Genomic DNA, 16562 nt, shown 5'->3' on the forward strand with positions numbered 1-16562 from the left:
CCACATTAGGCATGAAAGCCAGCTGAGTGACTTTGGGCCAGCCACTCTCTCGGCCCAACTTGCCTCACAGAGTTGTTGTTGCAAGGAAAATAAGGGGAGGAAAAAGTATTAGTATGTTCACTGCCTTGAGTTACTCATAAAGATGGGATAAAAATCAAATAAATAAACTAACTTCTAGGGGAAGAAGAAAATGCATGCGACCAGCAAACACCCCGCCATCATGTTTATCCAGAAAAACAAATTATACCTCAAAGATTTGTCAACAGCCCCAAGGTTTTCTGCTTTTTCACAGCTTTCAGCCAAGGGAGTGGCAGCAGCTGCTTCTGAATACTGTAAAACAAGATGACAGGAGATGTGAAACTGATTCAAGCAGATTCACCTCTGTGAGTTAGCAACCAGCAATCCTCAGATCAATTCTTGCTTGTCTGCCATATGGACCACGGGCCACTCACCCTCTTTCCTTGTGATCGATTTTTTAAAATCCTCTTGTCTATCTCTATTCTAGCTAAACCATTCATCTAATAGTTACTAGACTTTTTTAGGGATGTATGTTTCTTGGGATCTTAAATGCACAATACCTATTTAAAGTTGGAATGACAGGCCTAGCCAAGTTGGTTGATGGTTATCATAATGACTCATAAATCAAGATGTCATTAGTTTAAGAAAAAAAAACAACAATGTTTCTCTCTTCAAATACACATAGAGAACAGGACAATTATCCTGGATCCAGTGAGTTCTGACTAGGCCTCTTTGTTACTTACCTTATTAGTCTCTGATCTAATTCCACAAGGAACCGCTTCCTGAAAACAAGAGATAATGAGGTCATGTTTGATGCGTTTATTTATTTGATATGCCAATGTAAAATAACAGTGCTTTATCTTTTGGGTCCACTACCAATTTTTTGCTGGAGAAGCAATTTGAATAGAAAGTATAAACTGTTAGGAAATGGTTATTGCCTAATTGGTTGGCCAGGAAATATATAAGCCAACATTGTATGTTTGTATTATGTGAATGCATTATGTAGTTTTAAGAACTGTGCTGAGTCATTCTGCATCCTGATTGCCTGAGCTCTATAGCCAATGTATTTAAGGAGAGCTAAATTATGGTTAGTGTGGACACTACACCATTTTTACCTGCTGCTACGCTGTAACTCTTTTTGATCTCTCTCTATGGTCAATTGATTGATCATGATTATTTATTTACTGCTTTCTGATATTTATTGAACTGTTTTTATATTGTTCCTGATTTTTCTACAAACTGGTAAGAAGATTTTATATCCCTGGATTGATCTTATATTGTGCTTTATATGGCTAAGACTTGGATTGTTAAAGGACTATGATTTTGATTTTCCCTAAAAGTAAAATACTATAAAACCCAGTTTGTCTGTATGTTTTTCACAATTACTCTCAAAATGTTTCTGTGCGTAAAACTCTTAACGGTACTCTGCTTTATAAACCACCACTTTGGGTTTAACTCAACAATATCCTTAACATAAACCAAGGATTGTCATATCTGATTTCATGATCACAGGGATCATATGAAGCCATGATTTATTTTAACTATGCTTTCTTAGACAATCCGTCATAACAGGTTTAATACTTTTTGTTAAAACTAGGCTTACAATCCAGAATCGGCAAGCTCATGGAACACTCTAAGTAAAAACCAGTGGCTTTTTGATGAGTCATGATCCTTTTTTTAAACTTTTAATTTTTATTACTGCTATCACAAAATAAGACATATTTAATTCTCCTTCAACTGAAATTATTTCCAAACCAGAAATTAACCAATAAAGCAAAGATCATCCAATAATCTATATTAGCAGAATAATATCAAAAGGGGAACTGGGATTTTGCCAAGGTTTGGCTTTTGTGTTTTCCATAAAGCAAGTCTTCTGCAGGCTAAATAGAATGTATTAAAATATATCAGGATTGGGAAAATAGAAAAGGACTTTATTTTGTTTCCTGGCACTTACAGATGGGCACGGATTAACAGCACAGTGTCTAATTCCACAGTGACTGCCATCGCTCCAGAAAGGACAAGGCTTCTTTAGGTTAACCTGGAAAAGAGGAGAAAAGAGTGAACACTGTGTTTAAATTATACACAAACCAAGGATGACATAAAAGTCTGGTCACTCATTGCTAATGCTTTCTTCTGTACCAGAGGTGTCAAACTCAAGGCCCGTAGGCCAGATCTGGCCTGCGAAGTGCTTAGATCTGGCCTGCGAGGCCGCCCTGGAAACAGCAAAGGACCGGCCTTCAGTGTCTCTGCCAGTGAAAACGGAGCTCGTGAGGGCATCCTGCAGCCCTCCCAGACTCTGTTTTTGGCTGCAACGGTCTCCTACAGCTCTCTGCCAGTGAAAACTGGCAGAGGTCTGTAGGAGGCCATTGCAGCTGAAAACAGAGCCCGGAGGAGACGCGCACGCTGCCCCAGCTGTGTTTTCGCTGGCAGAGAGCTGCAGGTTTGATGTCAAGCTGGCCACACCCACCCGGCCCCCCAGGTCAAACACAACCCTGATGCGGCCCTCAATGAAATCGAGTTTGACACCCCTGTTCTATACTGTCTTCTGTGATTCTAAATAATCAAAACACGACATATTTTAACCAAGGCTAAGTCATGAAACTGAAAAATGGGTTGAATTGTGTAGTAGTAGCTGTTGGAATTGAATGCAATTTATTTTTGGCAACCCATTAAAGCGTATTTTTAATTATTGCCTTCTCACCTCTATTATTTTGATGAATAACTCAAGGTGGCTAACATACCTAATAACTGCTTCCTCCTCCTATTTTCCCCATAACAACAAGAGAGGAGAGTTGGGCTTTGAGAGAGTGACTGGCCCAAAGTCACCCAGCTGGTTTTCATGACTAAGACAGGACTAGAATTACAATTAAAACTGGTCACTTATTGGTTTTCTGGTTTTTAACCTGGTGCCTTAAACCATTACTTTTCACCAAACTGTATATACCACATAAACAACTTTTTTTCTTCCTTGTGCATAAATTTTTTAAGAATTTGAAAAGTAATACTGAGACCTTTGTCTCAGATTTGATTCCTAAAAAAAGTAAACGTACCTACATACAGTATGTACAATAAGCATTCTCAAAAAACAAGCACTTTTGTAAAAAGTAGAAAATGCCGAACTATTTTATAGTTGGTTCTGAAGAGTTTGAAAAATAATCAGAAGTTAAATTACTGTAATCTAAATGAATGAAGGGGGAAAGAGAACATGGCAGCATGTTGTAACAATGTGAAATGTAAGAGATTTGGGATATCACGGATGTTTATGGAGTTATAGTAGCAGAATGAAAAATTATTTTTACAAATCAAAATGATGAAATGATTTGGAATGACATGATAGTGAGGGAATGTTGGAAGGAGTAATTCAGAGGTTTATTTCAGGGTAAGAGTCATACTTGAAAGAGTGTAGCTGAAATAAATGCTATACATGTTATGTTCATCCCCAAGGAAAAATATGATAAAACAAATAATAAACACTCTGACAACATTAAAAATGTAATAGAGGCAATTGTTTTATATGGAGAAATATTTTGTACATTTTTGGACCTAGAAAAAAACATATCATGTAAATAAAAATAAGCCTGGATTACAGACTGTTTTGTCTGAATGAGAAGTTGAAAATTAGTTGGCATATGTGGTATATCTACATACAGTAGAAGTAAAATGAGCATGAAAATATGTGGATATCTTAGAAATTAGTTCAACTCTGGGCAGGTAAGAAGAGAAGATTTGTGATTCCCTTGATAAAGTCAATAATAAATAGGTGCAGAATGACTGGGTAAAACTACAGAAGTGATCAGTACAAAATAAGTGAGGTGGATTCACCATTTAAAACAATGTTTTTCAAACATGGCAATTTTAAGATATATGGACTTCAATTCCCAGATTTTCTCAGCCAGAAAGATTTAGAAGGTTTTGGTTGGATGGAGCTGGTGAGATCCTCAAACAAGAGAGGTGATAAGTTTAAAGGAAGTAGCTTAGTAAGTGGGCATGGAAGTAGTAAAATGGTTATAGCAAGTAATAAGAGCCAAGGTGGTGCAGTGGTTACAATGCAGTACTGCAGGCTACTTCTGCTGACTGCCAGCTGACTGCAATTTGGCAGTTCAAATCTCACTGTGCTCAAGATTGACTCAGCCTTCTGTCCTTCCAAGGTGGGTAAAATGAGGACCTAGATTGTTGGGGACAATATGCTGACTCTGAAAACTGCTTAGCACTGTAAAGTGCCATTGCTATTGTAACCATAAAAAGTTTTACCTCTTTTTTCTTACTATTTGTTTTTACTTTCTTTGGCCTAGTGTTTCTTATTCCACTATGTAGGACATTGCTTTTCCTAAAAAGAGAATGTCACGATGAATAGGGGCATATATGCTTAAGAAAAGTAAACAGCTACCTTGTAATATCTGAAATAATCACTTTGCAGAAGTTCTTGCAACTGGGGGAAAAGGTTATAATTGTTGAAGGTATCAATAGTCTCAACATCACAAGTGCAGTCGTCTAAATGACCGGTGACCTAATGAGAAAAAAAAAAGGATTAGATATTTTTAAAAGACCAATATAATTCCTGTAACAATTTACTCAGCATTTAGAAAAAAAAAAAGAGAGAGAGAGAATTCTGAATACCCAAGATCCAAATAATCTCTATGCTTGAAAGAAAATTGTGGTCTCATAGTATCCAAGCGTGCTTGAAGCTAGAAGGGGAGATGAGGCATTCACTCCACCTTCTCCCATTGCCTCACATTTTTACACTTCCTTTTTGAGGGGAAAGGATATTTTGCTTAATTTAGTGTTACTCAAACCAGTAGTTATGGCTTTGCCCCATAGTACTATTAGGACTTGTTTCTGGTTTATGAATCCTAAATTTTGTTTTACATAAGCTAGCATTCTTACTGAATCAACTATACGGGACTTACTCAATGGTTTTGCTACTGAAAAGAGGAAAGTATGCAAACGTGCACCAGGTTCTGATTGGCCATTATGTCCAAATTGTCAGGTCCCAAACCAAGAATGACACCCTGGTGATTCTTCCAAGCTGAATTCTTTATTGTTCCACACCTATATAACCAGAATCTTGCCAACTTAAAGAACCCTACTGTCTACATCAGTGTAGGAGATGATCAGGCAGAAACCAAGGGAGGGGTCAAATGAATCGTCAGTTTAGAGTCTCTACACTCCAGTAAGAGTCCTAAATCCAGCCCCCTCCCCTTAATGTCCATTGAGTCTTACCTGGGGCCAATTCACCTTGACTGTTAGTAGTTCAGATTCTTGTGAACAAGTAGCATGAATAAACTTGTAGGACTTTTGAACTCTATCCTGGTTCCTTATTTCTTGCACCCGACAATCAAACTTAAGGTAAAGGATTCCCTTGCACATACGTGCTTAGTCGTTCCCGACTCCAGAGGGTGATGCTTATCTCTGTTTCTAAGCCGAAGAGCCAGGACTGCTCCGATGACAATTCCATGGTCATGTGGCCAGCATGATTAACGCCAAAGGTGCACGGAACACTGTTACCTTCCCACCAAGGTGGTCCCTATTTTTCTACTTGCATTTTTACATGCTTTCGAACTGCTAGGTTGGTAGAAACTGTTATGCGGCACTAGGGATTCGAACCGCCGAACTGCCAACCTTTCTGATCGACAAGCTCAGCATCTTAGCCACTGAGCCACTGAGTTCCCTGAACTTATACTATACGCTGCATCAATCAAACTAATGCTATATTAAACTATGAGGGAGGGGCTGTCATCACCCTCTTTCTCTCACACATGATATCTGGACTCATTTGTCTAAATTAAAATTTCACCAAATTCAGTAAAATTTTCTTTCATGTATACATATTACATGTTGGCCATATAATCACAGAAATGTCTTTGCTAGCTCAATGAGAGATGAGCATCAGCCCCTATAATCCACAATAACTAGCAGAGTAAATTTATTTATTTTATTTAATTTATTAGTCATATTTCTATGCCGCCCACTCTCCGAGGACTCTGGGCGGCTTACACCAAGGACAGTAAACTAAATAGCATATTGCCCCCAACAATCTGGGTCCTCATTTTATCCACCTCGGAAGGATGGAAGGCTGAGTCAACCTTGAGCCGGTGAGATTTGATCCGCTGATCTGCTGAACTAGCAGTCCCCTAAAGTAGCTGCAGTACTGCACTCTAACCACTGCGCCACTTCGGCTCAAATAAGTGTGAATCATTTAGTAACCATTCAAAATTATGATGGATCCCCCCCCCCCAAGGTCCCTATGTTCCAATTCTGAAGTTCCAATGGCTGCCCTCCTGGAGGTCATATGGCCACACATCAGGCGCTCAGCAACCAGCCCACAGTTATAGCTGTTTGCGGGTTGCCATGATCACATGACCTCATTTTGCCATTTTTGTCAAAAATTGGCATTTGCTAGTTTTAAGCAAAATAGCAGTGGTAGAAAGACATTCTTCCTAGGCTCACAGGTTGGAATTTGGACAGAATTGTTTAGCAGATGGGGTTTGTAACATACCCCCTCTGCCTGATTAGGTCAATGTAATTGGAACAAGACGGTTCCTCAGGTAACCTGGTCCCATCTCATGAAAGCAGGGGTGGTATTCGCTTACCTTCACTACCAGTTCACAAATGTGAGCATGTGCATGCTCGCTACGTTCATACATGCCTCTTCCATACATGCATGCCTCCTCCACACATGCACAGAGTCTTCTGCGCATGTGTAGAGGGTCAAAAACAGGACGTGATGACCTCCAGGCGGGTGGACGGAGCCAGATTTGCGCGATCCAGATAGAGCCAGCTAAATTTCACCACTGCATGAAAGGCTTTAAAGGCGATAACCAACACCATAAATTTGACCCAGAAGCAAACTGGCACCCAATGCTGCTCACACAACAGAAATGTTACATATGCACCCCAGGGGCAACCAGAACTACCCATGTAGCCACATTCTCCCCTAGCTGCAGCTTCTGGATATTTTTTAAGGGTAGCCCCATGTACAGCATACTGCGGTAGTCCATACTTGACATGACCAGGACATGAGTGGCTAAGGAAACAGCTTTCCAATAATATATTATATAATATATAATAACTTTATTGTCATTGTACGTGTATACTCAGTATACCCATACAACGAAATTCACTTAACACCCAAAGACCAGGTCCAACACACATAACAATCCCCAAACACACTCCCACCCACCGCAATTCCCCACCCCTAAGCCACCCAAACATCCACACAACAGATCAAGTAATCCTGTCTAACAGCTCACTGATGGTGGCCCTTTAGTTCATTGTTGAGTGCAATTATAGCTCTGGGATAAAAACTATTCAGAAAATGTGTGGTCTGAGTTTTAATTATTCTGTATCTTCTGCCAAAAGGCAACAGTCCCAAAAGATTGTAAGCAGGATGGGAAGTATCTCTGAGAATGTTATGCAACTTTCTCAAACAGCGAGATTCAAAGATGTCGTCCAGGGCTGGTAGCTGGAGAAAGAGCACAACTGGTACACAGCACAAAACTGAGGAAAGGGTCTCCTAACCACAATTACTACCTGCTCCTTGAGCAAAAATCCTGAGTCTAGGAGGACCCCCCCCCCAGATTACACACCAGGTTCATTTGGGGCAGTGCAAACCCATCCAATACCAAAACTGGTAAATCCCCCCACCCCATACAAAGGAATCCCCCACCCATTGCCACTCCATCATACCAGGATTCAATTGAAGTCTGTTGTTCTCCATCCAAACCTCCTCAATCAAAAACAGAATGACATCTCCAGTGTTGTTCAGAAGCCTCCTTAGCCATCCAAGATTACATTTATTTTTGTTTGAGACCATGCAGAAGTTGGAACAGTCGCTTCCCCCAAAGAAAAACATCTGTTCCCTATTTTTCTCATGGGCAGTAAAAACCATTCTACTTTTTTTTAAACAAACAACTTAAAAATGACAAGCAATAAAATTGTTACCTATTTCATTTTGCTGAAAGACAATCCTGTTTTATGTGCATTATTGATTCTTTTCATAACTTGGGTGTTTTTTTAAACAAAAATGACAGGGCTGAAATTAATTTAATTATCATCACCTGTGCCTTAAGGGAGGAAGAAAGGATCCATTCAGTAATCTATCATTTAAAACAAATGTATTCAAATTACTTGGTGATTCAGTAATTGTTTTAGCTGTGTGATTGCTTCAGAAGCCAAATGCGAGACAAACAGCTCAGAAAAGAGTAATTTCCGGGGAAGGGAGATTTATAGTGGCCTTACAAGGAAGTTGCAAAGAGAGAGAGGGAGGGAGGGAGAGAGAGTGGGAGAGAGAGAGAGAGAGAGATTACTACAAACTACCCGTTTGACTTCTGCCTAGTACAATTCAAGTTATTAGTCACATTTAAAAGCTTCACACTGAAGTGCTAACACAATTTGTTGACAAAATCCTACAGTTGGTAGCAATGTCTCACTTCCTTGTATGATCCAGAGAGAGTTGGTTTAGCTGGCAAGCTTTGTTAATGCATACAATTATTTTTAATCATTGTATGTTTATCAATGTATGTTTTCTACTAAAAAAAACTCACATCATCCAATGGAACCAGCCATTAAGAACTTCATAAAGGCCAGACAGAAATACACCTTAAGCACAATCATTATATATTGTGTGTATATTTTAGAATTCAATCCTACAAAATAGGGGAGAGCCTTTAACTCAAAAGATGCTCAAACCACACTAGACAGAATTATTCTTGTAGCAATAAACTCTTTCCTTGTTAAAGAATAGGGGGCAATATACCTATAGATGAAAGCACTGAATATAAAAATCACCGACAGTAAGAATTTGACTGAACTCATTTTCATTAAGTCATTAGGGATGTCTATTAATTTAGGAACGAATGTATCTTATCACTTCTTTTGAAATAAACATGTACCTCTTAAAATTCATTTATATTATACTCTGCCTGAAGCAATCAATACAGCAACATGGGCAAATGAAAGGGACTGCAAAACCAAAAAATGAGAGTATGCTGTTCTTGCAATGCTGATTTCAGGAAAGATCACTGAAGAAGGTTAGGAATAGAATAGAATAGAATAGAATAGAATAGAATAGAATAGAATAGAATAGAATAGAATAGAATAGAATAGAATAGAATAGAATAGAATAGAATAGAATAGAATAGAATAGAATAGAATAGAATAGAATAGAATACTTTATTGGCCAAGTGTGATTGGACACACAAGGAATTTGTCTTGGTGCATACGCTCTCGGTGTACATAAAAGAAAAGATACATTCATCAAGAATCATATGGTACAACACTTAATGATAGTCATAGGAAAACAGTCAATATAAATCTTAAGGATACCAGCAACAAGGTTACAGTCATACAGTCATAAGTGGGAGGGTGACAGGAACAATGAGAAGATTAATAGTAATGCAGACTTAGTAACTAGTTTGACAGTGTTGAGGGAATTGTTTAGCAGAGTGATGGCGTTCGGGGAAAAAACTGTTCTTGTGTCTAGTTGCAATCTTAATCCAGAGTGATGCTGGAGCAAGTTTCTGCTAGCTATGTCTTTAAAGCATCCTTTCTGGAACAATGCTCTCCACACGGCCTCATACTCCAACTCAACATACATCAGTTTGGAGATGTATGCAATGAGGTCTTGAACAAGCTCGGCTATCTTTGTACAACACAACGAACTATAATTTTCTTAACCATGGGTTACTTACTGAACATATCATAATTGGCTGACTTTACTATAATAGTAAACCATGAACAAGGCTATATTACAGCTTAGCCTACTGCAAGAATCCCAGTATATGAAAGAAACTACTGTAAATAGGGCCCTCAAAAAAAGTGATGTTCATTTTGTCATATCTTACCAAAAAAAAAGTTAATTCAGATCTCAATCATGTGTGTCACCTCAAATATACACACATCCCTATTAATAAAAATGAGGCCTAAATCTGAAGCAGCACACAAATCAGCAAAATTGGATTTATATCCCTTGACATGAGCAATGAAGGTTAGAATTAATGGTATTGGAATTTCTAGATATCTGGAGATCATCAGGTTACTTATTCTTACTGGGTTGCTTGGTGCTCTCTGAGCTCAGTGGTTTTCCTGCAGCCATTTCATTACCAAACTAGGCAACATCATCAGTGCTAGCAGATGAGAGCAGCTATATCAGGATGATTTTTAATATGTGGATGATGTTACCTTAGTTTGGTAATGAAACATCTGCAAGAAAACCAAATTCAGAGATCACCAAGGACCGCACAGCTCAATCCTGAGTTACAAACATTTTTTTTCTACTGGTACTTATTCTTAGCATAGGCATGGTAATTAGCAAAAAATAAAAATAGACCATCTTTAAGTAGTTCCAGAATACTTAGCACAACCTACCCAGAGATAACAGCAATGAGTCTTTGAGAAGCCACAAGAAAACTTGGAATCTTTTTTTTTGCCAAAGATATGAAGGCTGCATTTTCAATGCACTAAATTTAGAGGAAATAAGCTCTATTATTTTGTAGATTAAGAAAATAATTGTGAAAGTTAAAGGACCCTTTCAGATTGGTAGCAATTCAGAAATTTATTCTTGTATACTGCCATATTGTATAATGACTCCTCCAATTACACAACATAATACAGTGCAATGAATCATCCACACTAAATTTATGTTAAGTGAAACTGTCCATTGGAATAAATCATCATAATAAAACAACACATTAAAAACAGGCACCCATCCCACTCACAGACAGCATCTTCTAATCAATACCAAAAACTCTTTGGAAGAGCTCTTGTCTTTATCAAGCCTTGGTCTAGGTTTGATAAGTTAGTTTCAGATGAGAGATTGGTCCACACAACCAGGGGCCATATCACTAAAAACAATTTTTAGTTGTTTTGCTCTACATGTCTACTCAGAAGTTGTAATAAATCCAATGCGGTCTACTCCTATGCGAGTATGTAAAGTTCCAGATTCAGTATTTTGGGATTGAAATTCTCAGCCCTGGTTCAAATAATTCACTAAATTACAGCTTGCTAAATTCAGAGTTCCCTGGGTTAATACATGTTATGGTTTATATGCTTTATATATGTTAAGCCCGGGGTCACCAACATTTTAGACTAGTGAATTTCAAAAGCATGTTAAAATTCCACATCCAATGGCTACCACAGTGGATGTGTGACCAATCACAAAATCTCCATGTATCAGACAGCAAACAAAATACAGCTACAACTCTGTGTATACCCTAAGGGTATAATTAGAAATTCTACACAGAATGTTTGAAGTTGGTGCGTCTTTGCTTTACAACACAGTAGCCTCCCATTCATTATTATAAATTTCTCAAAAGATTAAAAACAAAAAAAAGCAAAGGGTCTGGTGGCTCAGCAGACTAAAAGCATTGTGATTAACACCAGCTGTCTGCAATTACTGTAAGTTCGAATCTCACCAGGCTCAAGGTTGACTCAGCCTTCCATCCTTTCTAAGGTGGGTAAAATGAGGACCCAGTTTGTGGGAGTAATAAGCTGACTTTGTATAAATATACAAAAGTATGAAGGCTATTGCTTAACACATTGTAAACCGCCCTGAGTCTCCGGAGAAGGGCAGCATATAAATCAAATTTAAAAACAATATTACCAAGACAGCCACGTATCCTAAGGAACAAACCAAGAATCTGGGTCCCTGTAGTTAAACCCAATCCAAACTGTAAAATTTCCAACAGTTTCCAACACATCTAGAAGGTACCAACCCGGGAAAGGATGCTGTACAAGAAGAGCCTGCTCTTTTATCCCTTTCAACCATTTGTTTAACACAGAAGAGAGCCAAGCTGTGAAATCCATAAAACTTTTTAAAGAATGTAGCCTCAACTAACACCAAGATACCGCCCATCATAATATAAACTCTCATGGTAGGTACAATACAGGTGCTGCAGCACGCTAGGAGAGCTCAATAAATCATCCCTTTTAACATCAAAGCCTCTTTCTCCCAATCCTTCCAGCCCTACCAAAGGCCACAATTTCTCTTCACGGAACCAGGTAGCCCGTGGGAACAAATTATCCAGAAAGGCAGCAGGATCCGGGCTCCCGTAGCGTTAATGGCCCTTCCACTTTTATAATCCCAGGTTTAATTACAGAGCAAGCCTGCGCCTTGGGGCTACCTAGCCAGGGTTAGAGCTCCGAGAAGCGTCCTGGCGCTAACAGTACCGCAACTCTTCCACCAAATCTCCTTCTCTTTTCAGACCGGGTGGGGGGGGGAGGACTCAAAGAAACACGGGCGCCCCCATTCCGACGTCTCCCCGAGCCCAAAGCTTGGATCCGAGCCCCGTGTGCTGTAGAGAGGCTTCCCCAGCAAAAGCCGGGAGCCACGCGGGAGAAGAGTGGCTCTCTTATATATTATATATATCTATCCCGGATCTGCCCCCACCGGGCTGAGCGAGCCCTAAGCGGGTGGGCGAAGGAGGCACCCGCTTACCTGCCGGCCCGGCTCACCTGACAAAAGCAGCGTTGCTCCGCCGACGGGGCTTCGGCGGAAGCGCCTCTGGAGAGCAGGGCGAGGAGGAGGAGGACCAGCAGCGTCCGGCACAGGCGACGAGAAGGCACCAGCGACATGTCGCCTCTGTCTGCCGCAGCTAAAGCGAGCCTGGGCTGGATGGAGCTCTTCAGCTCCGCCGGTCAGACACGCCTCCCGCCTTCCTCCTGCCGGAGCGTCATCTTTCCCATCGAGGGGACGTGCGCCGCGGCCCGCACACAACCCGAGGCGCGTCGCGCCTTTGCCCATCCTGCGCTGGGAGGGGCCCCGTTAGGGAGAGAGCCTCGTCTCTTGCTCGGCCTCGCCTTGCTGGGAACCTCCCTGTCCCGGGTCCGTCAGCCTCGTCCATCCTGCCTGCCTTCCTTCCTCAGGGCCTCCTCGAGGTACTGAGCTCACCGCGCCAGTCGGTCTCTGGGGGGGGGATCGGTTCGGACGTGCAGATCGGCTTGAAGAAAAGACTTTGACCCGCGGTGGCATCTCTTTTTCTACTCCGCCTTCGTTTCATTTTTTTTTTCTTTCACGCGGGGACTTGGCGGGCGGGGTTGGGACGGTCTTGTCCTCAGGGCAGACAGACGCCTTAGATGCCTGCAGAGATTGTCAGTCATCCTCAGTCATCCATGTCATCGTTGTGTCAAAGGTGCTTCAAAAAGCAGCCCGATTTGAAGAAAAGGCACACCTCAGATCTGTTTGGTTCCTGATTAAGGGGACTGCCTGCCTGCCTGCCTGCCTGGATTTATTTCCTTTTATAAAAGGAAAACTTCCCAGATTTTTCCAATTTGGTAACCTCAACCCTCCCAAATCTTAATCAGGTTAAGCAATAACATAAAATAAGATTTTCACTGGAAACAAACACTAAAATAAACAAACACGACAAGAGGGCTGAAGTAACTTATAAGACGCAGCAGCAATGAAAAATAATTAAAGGACAGATTACAAATAGATTCTAATAACCGCAATATATTCTCCACCTTAATAGAAACAGCTTCTGCAACAGAAGTTACAGGTGCTCTTTTATACTCTTTTTAAATATCTCCGCCCACCCTTGCCTCAAATTCTTATGTTAGTTATGGGCCTGCACAGAAATTACATCAAGGTGGGCGCTAGGTGAGTTACTTCGCAGAAGACATAGGAGAACTACCCACAGAAAGTCCTGAGATTTGGAGACTTTCAGATCATTTATTCTTATTTATGATTTTGCTTAAAGGCAGGAGATTCTCAGAGCTGAAGAAGCTTCTTGGATGAGAAGTGAAATGTGTTCAAAGAAAAACCAGAAAGTCCAGTTGCCTCTAGACATTTATCCTGCCTTTATTATTTTTATAAATAACTCAAAGCAGCGAACATATCTAATACGTCTTCCTCTTCCTGTTATCCCCACAACAACCACCTTGGGAGGTGAATTGGGCTGAGGGAGATTGACTGGCCTGAAGTCACCCAGCCACCATTTATAGCTAAAGTGGGATTAGAACTCACAATCTCCTGATTTCTAGCCTGGGGCCATAGCCGCTAGACCATAATTCCTTCATGCTGTTTTGTGTAGCACTTCTATGGGAAAGATCAGGTGGGGAAATAAAGATTGCTCTAGGGCTGTTAAGAATTTAATAAAGTTGTCAATGCAGGGATTTTGTTTTGTTTTGTTTTGTTAAAAGTCAAGCTGTCAGATAAATCCAGAATCAATTTTCTGGGATATGTTTAAGGATAGATCCCCCTATTTAAGGCACATGCAGTTTGGCCTGTGATCTAAGTTATGATGTCTAGGATCTGAACAGCAAACTCCGTATTTGTTGTGATGTCTAGGTGCTGGGTAAACACTGAGTGCGTGTCAGCTGTTACTGTATGTAGTATGGGTGGGGCATCATGCTGATGCATATGGATATAAATGATAAACAGGAGAACAGTATAATGTGACTTGGTTCCCTAGAGCAAACTGGTGTTAATACATGAGAAAATGTATGTAACCAAGAAATACCATCAGGTGGATGCACACTTGATTGTTAGCCACACCCTGAAGTACAATATTGCAATTTGTGAATCAGCATTGTTTTAGGTGGTAACGTAAGAAACTCCTCCATAATACTCATCTCCATAAAAGTTTTGGGAGCAAAAATAGAGGAAATACTTTAACACCATACAAATCACAGAGAAACTTAGTATTTTTGACTGCAGCAAATTCAAAATTCCGTCACTGACATATAGAAAATAACTGGAAGTTTAGGTGTGTCTGCATTGGGAACAAAAATTGATCCTAATATAAAATGTTTGGAAACTGACTAATCTTGAAGAAAAAAAATATAAAGTTATAGAGAACTATAAACATTAAAACCACAGAGGATGGTATAACAATTCAAGAGGACAGTACCTCAGTGGGAAAGAGAAATGGCTCTGCAGTTTGGTTCGAATTCAATCTGATTTTGAGTTGCATCTTGCTCAGGTATCTGTTAGATTTGGAAAAAGATACTGTTGCAGAAAAATAATGAATGAATTGAATTTCGAGATCAGAAAAAGCTTTTATTTATTTTGGCCAAAAGGTTCAGACATGCATTTTATTTACATTCTGAACAAAAGACCTTCTTGAAGACAAGTATCTTTATAGTAACAAAGCAGGAAATGTGAAATCTGCCTCTTTAGCTAGCCCCCTCCCTTATTCCTTAGGCAGGAAAGCTCCATGTGGGTTAGTTCTGCATTTTAACATAGTACCTCTGCGATTTGACTTTTTGAACTCTCCAACTGTAGAAAGTGTGTTAACTCTGCGGTTTAACTTTTTGAACCCAGCAACTGTCTTTTATAATAATTAGTCAAGGGGCCCTTCAGAGGTCATCTAGGCTGACCCTGTATTATTTCACTCTTCTATTCAATTTCACTTTACGTTCTGCCTTAATACCAATAAACTTGAGTGAATGAACATTATTGAGGTTTGAGAATCAAGTTATATCGAAAAGATCAAGGGAAGATTATAGGTTTTATTGAGCCAATTAATTCTGAAGGACAGGAAGAAAGCAAATTTGTCAAAATTATAGACGTTCTTCATATTTGCACATTCACTTACGGGCCAGTTTGGTGTAGTGGTTAAGGCGCCAGGCCATAAACCACCATCCTGCCTTAGCACAAAGCCAGCTTTGGGCCAGTTGCTAGCTTCCTATCTTAGGAAACAAGCAAACGACTTCTGAAATCTTGCCAAGAAAACTGCAGAAAACTAATCCAGGCAGTCAAGTGTCAACACTGACTCAAAGGCACAAAAATAATAATAATTAGATTGGGCCATTTTTTTGAGGACAGAAATGATCAGCCTATAGCTAAAAGCAGAATTTGTCTTCTGCCGTCAAGCGAAGGAAATAAGAAACTTAAGGCTGGCTTCTAATGAGTTTTATCCAATTCTGGGTACATTTTTTTTAAATGTTTGTTTTGACAGTAGTAATCCCATCCCAACCCACCTCCAATATGCTTCCTCCCCGAGGAAGGAGAAATTAATAGCAAGTGTACACAAATGCAAAATGCAAAAAAGATCAAAAATATATAAAGCAAAAATATCAAATAATCTATACAGAATAATGTAGGGATAGGCAACATGGTAGGAAAAGCTGGACTGCTGCAGCTTAGCAAAATGCCGAATTCTTACCTCACTCAGCATTGATATTACTTATCTACTCCGTTTAAGACTCTCTAGAGCAGGAGTCTGCAACCTTAAACACTCAAAGAGCCATTTGGACCTGTTTCCCACAGAAAAGAAAACACCGGGAGCCACAAAACTTGGGTCGGCGTGGCCAACACGATGTCACTCACTTCCACCAGTCACATGACACCCCCCCCAGACACGCCTACCCAGCTGGTCATTAGGGCAGAAAACCGGTTGCTAAAAAAAACCAGGAACCACAAAACCCTTTTGACATCTCTTTCTGCCTCCCACCCTCCCTCTCTGTATCTCTCTCTCCCTGTATCCCTGTATCGCTCTGTCTCTGCCCTGGCTGCTTCTCCATCCCCTGCCATCGCCCTTACCTTCTCAGTCCAGGTGAGGAGTGACTGGGAGGGAGGGTGAGTGGCGGGGCCAGCCAGTGGTGGG

At 40.3% G+C, this 16562-nt stretch overlaps 1 protein-coding gene across 1 annotated transcript in view; it reads right to left on the bottom strand.

The window, feature by feature from the left end:
- ERO1A (endoplasmic reticulum oxidoreductase 1 alpha) overlaps positions 1 to 12588 on the bottom strand; it is a 36945-nt gene extending 24357 nt beyond the window's left edge. The window contains exons 1-5 of the mRNA XM_070931675.1: positions 12469 to 12588; positions 4406 to 4525; positions 1973 to 2056; positions 762 to 800; positions 248 to 330 (exon numbers count right to left, since the gene is read on the bottom strand). Coding sequence (XP_070787776.1) covers positions 248 to 330; positions 762 to 800; positions 1973 to 2056; positions 4406 to 4525; positions 12469 to 12588 — 446 coding nt within the window. The remainder of the gene's footprint in view (positions 1 to 247; positions 331 to 761; positions 801 to 1972; positions 2057 to 4405; positions 4526 to 12468) is intronic.
- Positions 12589 to 16562: the final 3974 nt, after the last annotated feature.

Source organism: Pituophis catenifer, unplaced genomic scaffold (assembly GCF_029215685.1).
Source record: "Pituophis catenifer annectens isolate HBS135680 unplaced genomic scaffold, rPitCat1.0.hap2 SCAF_1, whole genome shotgun sequence".
Taxonomy (NCBI): Eukaryota; Metazoa; Chordata; class Lepidosauria; order Squamata; family Colubridae; genus Pituophis; species Pituophis catenifer.